Source organism: Bos taurus, chromosome 2 (assembly GCF_002263795.3).
Source record: "Bos taurus isolate L1 Dominette 01449 registration number 42190680 breed Hereford chromosome 2, ARS-UCD2.0, whole genome shotgun sequence".
NCBI classification, from domain to species: domain Eukaryota; kingdom Metazoa; phylum Chordata; class Mammalia; order Artiodactyla; family Bovidae; genus Bos; species Bos taurus.
Window position 1 is genome coordinate 126448410 of NC_037329.1, and position 9434 is coordinate 126457843.

General features: G+C 44.3%; 1 protein-coding gene across 5 annotated transcripts in view; it reads right to left on the reverse strand.

The window, feature by feature from the left end:
- ARID1A (AT-rich interaction domain 1A) overlaps positions 1–9434 on the reverse strand; it is a 69265-nt gene that overhangs the window by 39917 nt on the left and 19914 nt on the right. For all 5 annotated transcript variants that reach the window (XM_024977021.2, XM_024977015.2, XM_024977010.2 and 2 more), the window contains exons 2-4: positions 3835–4047; positions 1865–2317; positions 558–674 (exon numbers count right to left, since the gene is read on the reverse strand). In XM_024977021.2, coding sequence (XP_024832789.1) covers positions 558–674; positions 1865–2317; positions 3835–4047 — 783 coding nt within the window. The remainder of the gene's footprint in view (positions 1–557; positions 675–1864; positions 2318–3834; positions 4048–9434) is intronic.

Consider the following 9434-nt stretch of genomic DNA (forward strand, 5'->3'; position numbering starts at 1 on the left):
CCAAAAACTCTACTAGACAAAAGCATCTATTCACATAAAACAACTAGAAAATCTGCTTTTACTCCTCCATGCTCAAACGTGACAATCCATGCTGAACGCACTCCAGATTCTACCTCCTAGCTAAAAGTTAAGACAAATACCTAAAAATTTAGCTTTCAAAAGTAAGATATAGAAAAAAGCAAAAAACACTGAACTTTTTCTCAGCTTTGATGGAAAGCAGACAGTGCTTCTATCATTTCCATCTTCTCTGTCCCTCAGTTGCGTCTATGCCTAAGAGCCCAAGATTTAAAACAAACAACAACAACAAAAAAACCCATTTAAACAATGTTTAGATCTCTGAACAGAGATCACAAATATATTCTTCCCTGGGCAGGCAACCAAAAAGGACATTCTATAAAGTCAGTCCACAAATGCCTATTCAGAATTCTGAGCTTGAATTTAAGGAATAGTTCATCATTCATTTAGCTCAATACTACCAAAACATCCAATCAGAAACTGGTCTTCCTTGCTTTTCTCTCTGCCCCCATCAGCTTTTAGAGGGTGGCAGAAATACTCACAGGCAAGCTTGAAGGTCTTGACTGAAGACTCAGGTTCATATCTTCTTGCCCTCCCTTACTGGAGGTCATTGAGGGGGCTGAGGATGCCTGAGACCCAAATGAATCTTGAGATAACTCCTAAAACAAGAGAAACAAAAGCTGTGAGAGCCTGGTTATTGATAAACCAGGCCACCGTGCTTCATGGTGAAAAGGGCTATGGGACTCTATCACACAGGGGGAAACTGCGTTTGAGAGACTGACCACTCGCACACAATACTATTCAAAGGCAGAAAAATACAAACTGTGGCTCTTAAGAATGTCAACAGTGGACATAAGACTCTCAGATGGCACTGCTGACCATTTATCATCACCAACAGAAGAAAACTGTTCTTTGGAACAAAGGTTCAAATCTAGCTAACTACAAATTTTATCTATCAAGGAAAGAGACCAACCGATTTCAAAACACCAACAAAAAACTCATAATAGAACCTCTGTATTAAAATGAGTACTGCTTCCTTTAAAGGCACTGGCCTGGGATGAGACTCCAACAATGCCTCCAATGCACAAAATCTCTAGTGGACTTGTCATCATTCAGGCATTTCTCCTCTTTTTGTTCTTTAGAGAATAAAGCCCAAATTGTTATTTTCAGACTTTATCACCTAACTTGTTCAGAGACATGGCTACAAATGAATTTTAGCTATTTCCCAAAATCCACTCTCAAATAAAAGTATTTGCTACAACTGAAAACGGGCTTCCCTGGTAAAGAATCTGCCTGCAATGTGCCAGGAGACCTAGATTCAATCCCTGGGTTGGGAAGATCTCCTGGAGAAGGGAATGGCTACCCACTCCAGTTTTCTTGCCTGGAGAATTCCATGGACAGAGGAGCCTGGCAGGCTACAGTCCATGGGATAGCAAAGACTTGGACATTACTGAGCTTACCTTCACTTTCACCACTAAGAATATTCTAAAGAATGTTATATCAGCCCTGATAGCAATTTCAAATGAAGGGGTCCAAAATATTTTGAGCAATAGCAGAACAGAATGGCAATTGCATGGCAGTACAGTACAGTCTCCCAAAGTGACTGTTTTAAAAAAGACCAAACTCACTTGGATGCTCAAGTTCTCAATGCTCAGTTTAAAAAAAAAATAAAAACTAGTCCATTATCTTTTTTTCTTGTCTGTCTATGCAACTTTCCACTGCCCTATTAATAAAGAGAGCTACAAATTTTTATGCAGCTAGTTCAGTTAGAGAACCAATTCATGTGGCAAAGTTCTCATGACACCAACCCCCAAAGTCTGCGGTCACGTGGAGGGAGGGCGCATCTTACCTGCGGTGGAGGGAAGCGCTGCTGGGAGTAGGCAGTTTGCTGTGACTGCTGAGACTGGGGCTGAGGGTATGCAGCCTGCTGGGAAAGCGTCGAGGATGCTGGCTGCTGAGGTTGCTGCTGCTGGTAAGGAGACTGTGCCTGCGGCTGTGAGTAGGGGGGCTGGCTCTGGGGGTGCTGCTGGGTGCTGGACTGTTGGGAGGGGTATGGAGTCGGGGACGGCTGATGGGGAGGCTGGGACGGCTGCTGGGAGTACGGAGGTTGAGAGGACTGGAGCTGCGGTGGCTGAGACTGAGGCTGCTGCTGATACGAAGGTTGGGCATGGGGGGTCTGGGATGGTGGCTGCTGGGAGTAGGGTGGCTGCTGTTGCTGGGGGTGAGGACTTTGCTGGTTGTAATATGGAGTCTGGCCCTGCTGACCATACCCGCTGGGGCCTTGCTGTCCATAAGGAGGAATCTGTAAAAGGAAAGGACACTTTTAGCACTGACACTTCTGAATGAAGAAACGTGAGGTATTCTGTTAGAAGCTATGCCCTGAAAATGGGTACTGAAAGCAGGCAAGCCAAGCCTCACACTTGGAAGGCCCAGGGTTTTTCTACCAACCCTGTTAAACTGAGCCAGGAGGGTCAGCCAAGCTGGGTTACTAGGTTGGTTTGTTTACAGATGGACGACATTCATCCATGGAAAATTTACACTGTTTAATAAAAATTTGGGCAACTTACAAGAGTTCAAGAACAGCTGTCTTCACCAATGAGACTACTCTTTTTTATCATGGCCTAGACTTTTTATAAGCGCTAGGAATCTATATCCTAGCCACAATGAAAAGTCACTGGCTCAGTCAACTGAAAACCTAGGGTTTCGTAGTCTAGATGGTATGCCAATGACTAAACTACTCTGGTTCTTTTTTTCACTTTGTCTTTATTCATAAAGTATCTGAGAGCCTACTTGTTTACTTGTACCAGGCACTATTCTAGGCACAAGGGATACATTTGGCCAACTAGGAAAGAAAAAAGACCAATAAAATTCACCCCAAATATCCTCTATTTTCTCAGTGCGGGTTGGGGAGGAAAGGCAATTATATTTAAGGGCATACTTTGCTTCACAGTCTTAGAAGTAAAGTTAGGTTCAATATTCTATTCCTCACACCATTTTCAATATGAGTATCACTCATATATAAATGATAGAAAATGCTATCAAAACAAACAAAAGAGAATGGCGATAAAAAGATGATGGTGCGGATGCTCAGACAAAAGGAGACGAGTAAAATCTTAGCGTCTGTAATGGCACCATTGGCACCTTTACTGTTCAATCTTCCCTTTGCCCGCTACTCCCAGTCCCTTCTACGTATTCACTGTAAACCAGACAGCTATATATGTTGAAGGCCTTGAGAAATACAAAAGGCCTCTTCTCTCCTCGGGCTTCCCTGATGGCTCAGATGGTAAAGAATCTGCCTGCAATGCCGGAGACCTGAGCTCCCTGGGTCAGGAAGAGCCCCTGGAGAGGAAACAGCAACCCACTCTGTATTCTCGCGTGGAGAATCCCATGGACAGAGGAGCCTGGTGGGCCACAGTCCATGGGGCTGCAAAGAGTTGGACACAACTGAGCAACTAACACTTCCCTCCCCAGGACACATGGTACGAGTGGCTTTCCTTGGTAGCGGTGGGTTGGTGTTCAGCTACTGCCTTCTTCTTTCTTTAAACCGCCTTCAGAGATAACCACTCAGTGGATACAAGCAGGCCAGCCAGGTCAAAGAAGACAGTTATGTATAGCCAGTGGCCAGGGAGCAGTTTTCCTTCAAGTATACATGCTATGATGACCGCAACCTCGGCCTTGTACGTAAGCACACTGAAATTGAGTCGGCTGGCCTATGCTCCTTTCAAGGGGTTTAGAAGCCAAAGACACCTTCTGATCCTACAGCTCAAGACCAGATCTTGGACAACAAGAAGGATTAAGGTCATTGGAGTCACCATCTACCTGCTGTGCATAAGAGAGGCCGCCCATGGTACTCTGCGCTCGGCCCTGCATGGTCATCGGGTACCGCTGTGGGGTCTGGGACCCATATGGCTGCCCTGGGTACCCATGTCCTTGTTGCGGTCCTGATGGAGGTCCCTGTTGTTGCGAGTATGGGTTAGTCCCGCCATATGGCTGAGGTCTCATCTTGCCCATCTGATCCATTGGACTGGATGGCTACAAAATAAAGAGCATTTCATTAACCTGAAGCTTTGATGGCCTCTTGCCAGTATGAACACAACCTAGGCATACAAGTCTGTGTGCCACAGAGGAAAACAGTTACTATGAAAAAGTAATGGTATATACCCAGTAACCCTTGGACAAGCCATTTAACCTTCTTCAGAACTGGATTTTGTCATATGTAAAAGAGAAACACCACCAGTTTATGAAAGCATCTTATAAGCTATATTCTACTTTATAACTGTGGTACTACTTGAGACCCAAGGAACAGGCCAGGTGTGGAGCAATGAACACATGGACTCTATGGTACAGAAAACAAGAACATAGGCCCTGTAGTTGGGAGGGGTTGGTGTCACTATACTCTCCCATGATCTTGTTCAGTAATACCAAAACTGATGCTTCAACACTGTGGTTGGGAATTTAAATATACAAGCATCTAGATATTTTTATTCTTTAAATAGTGAAATCTTATTTCCTTGCATATCAGTAGCCCATTTGTACTATGGCACAAGCACTTAAATTTATGCTTTCTTCCAAATGGGTAGCACAGCTAAGTTACCGTTGTTGAGGGAATTGTGACCATGAATTTACTTAAGAGCCTTGTACAACTCAACTGAAAAGTTCACCTCCTTGAGAGTGGCAAGGTGGGTAGAACTTACGTCTCTTTAAAGAGCAAGACACAGAGGTACCGATAACGAGAGTCCAATTCATAGGTATTTGGCTACAGACATAACTTTCAGCTCTTTACGGTACAATATGATCAATCAACTCATTCATTTTCTGACCTAACTTTTATCTTACTGGAGCTGCATAGAACAGAGCCCCGGCACATTTTCCCCTCCCCAAGACACTCACCCATATCTACTGGTGGTGAGAAAGTGAGGAGGGAGTGTCTCCAAGCACTTAACTAGGTACACCCTGGCTGCAGAGCAGGCCTGGACGTGACATAAAACTTGAAAGCTGAATCTTAAATTGGGGGTGGGGAGCAGATATTAATACCATGACCTGAATATCAGTAACTTCAAATTAAGGAATTCAGAGGCTCTCAAACTTTAGAATACTTCAGAATCACCTGGAGGACTGGTTAAAACGCACGCTGCTGGAACCTACTCCCTGAGTCTGATTTGGAGTTTGGGGCTGGGCCTAGGATATGCATTTATGAGAGCGCTCAGGTGACGCTGATGTTGCTGGTCCAGGGACTACCACACTTTAGAACCACTGACCGAGATTACACCAAGGGTCCCTTCTGGTTCTATTACTCTCTAATTCATATATTACTTTAGCCTTAAAAACAAAAACAAAAACCCTCCAAAATAAGGGGAGGGGGGCACTCAAGTAATTGGTTCTCTGTACATATCCCTTTTTTTTTTTGGTGGCATACTACATCTAAGTGTTTTATGTTAGAGGAAGTTGAGCTGTCTTGAAGAAAATGGCTAAGATTAAAAAGCCACAGAGACTATTCCTCTAAATATCAACAGAAAAAGTGGAAGCAAAGCTCTCTCAAATCTCAGCCTTAAAGGTAACACGGATCATGAGAATACTCTCCAAGTTTCTAAACTATTATAAGAATCATAGTAAACCATGCCCCAAATCACTATTACATTATCAGTATTATTAAAATGCTCTTTCCAACAACCATAACTGAACAATTTTGCCCAGTCCAGCCTTGGTATCAGAAGCCCCAACAACATTTCCGATCATAATTTTGGAGCTCCATGAATTCTTTTGGGAAGTTCAAATTCAACAACTGCACCAGTGAGTAATAAATATCATGTGATCTTCCCCAGACACACCTGGCAATGGAGCCAAAATATCACCGTTCTCTCTTACAAGGAGCTCAGGGGCTTAATAGCCACAACACGCTGCAGATGACAAGGAGATTCTCATTTATCCTAGACTGCAGCTGCTTTCCATGCGGCCCCCAGGTGAAGAGACTACATGTGCTGAACAGAGACCAGCCCACTCTGGGCAGCTCTGTCAGTCTAGGTCTCCCCAGCACACAAGGGGCAGTCACTACCATGGTTACTATGGAGCTTCTAGAGCAGCAGCTATTAACCAGGGCTACAGATTGGAGTTTTCCGGGAAGCTTCACAAATGCCTGGGCCTCTCCCTAAAGATTTCAACTTAGTGGGTCCAGAAAGCCCTGGGCTCCCTCCCCTCAAACCCCAAGATCCCTGGATGATTCCAGTGTGTGCACACTGGACTGCACACGCACGCTGAGATGCACAGCTCGAGTGACCTTAGTTTTAGTTCCTTAGCCAGGGATTGGACCCAGGCCACAGCAGTGAAAGTGCCAAGTCCTCATCACTGGACCGCCAGGAAATTCCCCAGTTCTAATGTATATTACTAGCTGAGAACCAGTGATCTAGAGAAGCATGCCCAATAAAATTTTCTGTGTTATATAACTATTAAGTACTTCAAATATGCCTAGAGTGACTGAGGAAGTGAATTATTTTTATTTACTTTTAATTAAATTCAAATAACCACATGTAGCTGGTGGCTATCATATCGGACTGCACAGTTCTAGAACAACACTCACAAATCATTTGCACCTCTCCCTGCTCAACAACAGCTCCAATCTTCCTACCTACTACATCATGTACAGTATCAAATGGAAAGAGCAAAGAACATAGTAAATCGATAGACTTACGTTCAAATCCTAACTCTATCACTGTCTGACCCTGAATACATCAGTTCTTTATCTAAAACGCACATAACACACTTCACACAGTGCCTGGTACTTAAAACACCTGATGAATAGTAGCTATTATCAGTAATGATAAATAGTGCTTCTGCCTGGCTCTAAAGTCCGCCACAGTGTGCTCCACTTCTTTGCATTTTTCAGGCTCCTCATGCCAAACTTTCCACTGTTCAGCTCCACGAAACTGTACCCTGCCCCGCCCTCCTGCCCACAATGGCTTCCACCAGCAGAAACTCAGCCCTTAAACATGAAGCCACTTCCCAATTCTTTAGCACATCCTGCTCTTTCACATTTCTAAAGGCTCTGCTGTAAAATCAGTCAGAAGCACAGGCTGCAGCACTCAGTTGTCCAGCTAACCGGCGGCACCTCTCAAGACTAAGTTCTTGGAAGTCAGAGACCAGGTATTTTATCTTCAAAGTCCCCCCAAGACCCCATCTGCAGAACTAGGGTTCAGGAACTTCGATGTGCCAGGCTGTCTTTAGGAAGTGGTAGAGGATGCCATGGGTGGAACGCCTAGATTTAACCATCGAGTCAAAGGACCAGGGGCACTGCTGAACCCTAAACCAGGTTACAACTCTGAGGGCAGAAGAAAATGGGGATGGCACTGAAAAAGCAGGGGGGGGGAGAACAAGCAGTCAAAGAGAATGAGCACATTTCTGAGGGAAATCTTGGGTGCCACCCTATAACCAGAGAGGCCATCAAACTACACAGGCGTCCACAAACAAAAAGGCTAAAGGCAACTTACTTTTTCCTCTCTCTCTCACATCAGGGGGACTGCGCTCCCAATTAAGGACAGCTACTAATGTAGGGGCTAGTTAATAAAGGGTTCAAGGATTCTTCCATTAAGAAATTCCTTGCAGACTAAAAATAAATGCAAGTTAAAGAAATTCTTACTCTTAAAAAAAAATGAAATGAAGACATTTCCCTTTCCTGGACATGAGATTTCTGACCCCCTCCCTTCAACAGAATATGCAGCTTAGCAAACTAAAATGTATTCAGTTCAATCAGATTACTCTGGTCTCATGTGAAAGTTAAATATCTGCTCACATGAGGAGGGGAGGTGGGCAGAGACTGAACTCACACCTCTGACATTTAAAACCATTGTTAAAGATTTGTGACTTGCAGTTATAGATGAAATGTCATCTTCCAATCTTTTGTAACAGAGAAGGGGGCCTTAAATCTTCACTAATCAGTTTTATTGGAAAGTAGCAATTGCAGACCAGAAAAAATCCCTACTACATGCAAGACAGAAAAACCAGTATCAGCAGTCTGCAGGCACCCAGGAAGAGGCAGAGGATGGGAAATACCAAAGAGCCAGAGGTTCCACTCTGGGAGAGACGGAGAGGAAATCCTTTCAATGGGAAACCACGGGGGTAGATTACTGTGATTACACTTCAAAAGCAAAGGCTCTGCCACAAAGACACATAATTGAGAGGAAAATACTGCCCCCTTGATCAGGGAAGTCGGGGCCCCCTGCTATATACTCTCCTGCATTCATAAAAATAAAAATAAAACAGAGGAAAAGAGCTATAAGAAAACCCCCATCTCCATTCACCATTTATCTCTTTCCAGATCACTGGACGTGTTACAAACTGCCTGCCAAATGAAGTGCATCAAAAGATGCTGTTTAGGGGCATCAAAAGGAAAGGCATGCCTGGCAGGCTAGACCCTTTGAATATATTCAGAACAAACCACTTACAGACTCACCACTTGCATAGAGTCCCCCTGCTCTAAGCAAATGGAATTAAAAGCCCCACCAGATCAGAGGGCTAACGGAATACCTTACAACTTCTTATTGCACCAAGGGAAGCCATAACAACCTAAGGGGTTGCTGAGATATAACACACTTGACTTCCCAATTCTCTTGTGATCACGACTGATTCAGAAGGGAGTAGAGAGGGCATGACCAAGGACCCAACTACCAAGCGATATACAATTCATCAAAACACACCGTACCACATGGCAGGGGCAAAAGGAAAGAGAAACTTCTTAATTTTCTTGAAATAAAAGCTCCACTCAGAAAAGCTCCAGGTTTCAGTCCCAATCCAAAGATGCAGAAAGGAAGTGACCAGGCAGCAAACCAAAGGAGCCAGATTTAGTACCCAAGGACCAGCAAGAACGTGATCAGAGAGGGATGGGCCGGGGGCTGCCACAAAATGCATCCATCAGCAAGCAGAAGTCTTGACTGCCACTCGACCTGTCACCCTAAATGCCAACTAGTTGGGGCCAGCAGAAACCTAGAATATCATTTCTTACTCCTTGTGCTTTCAAATTTATTCCTGGCCAGATCTGTTGTATGACTTTTAATAATAACAATAAAAAAAAGCATCCCTGGCTCTTTAACCGAAAGAACCCCCTAATTGATTCCCACAGTAATTAACCTGCATTTTACCTCAGAGAGCGGTAGTTAAGGAAGTCGGCACTGCTATTTATAACTCATCTCAAATTGAGGGCAGACTGCCTAAAATCTAACACATCCCAGCTGTACTCCTGTTTGAACTGGGGCCAAGGGAATTTTTTAAAGCAATCTTGGCACCGAATGAATGACACCAACAGTATGAGAGCGCGAGTGGTTGTGTTGTGGTGACGTAGCACTGGAGGTGGAATGGGAGGGGGCCAGTGTACTGTGATCCCTCTCGTGCACGCCTGCTGCTTGCTGAGTCCCAGTACAGTAAGCTGGGAA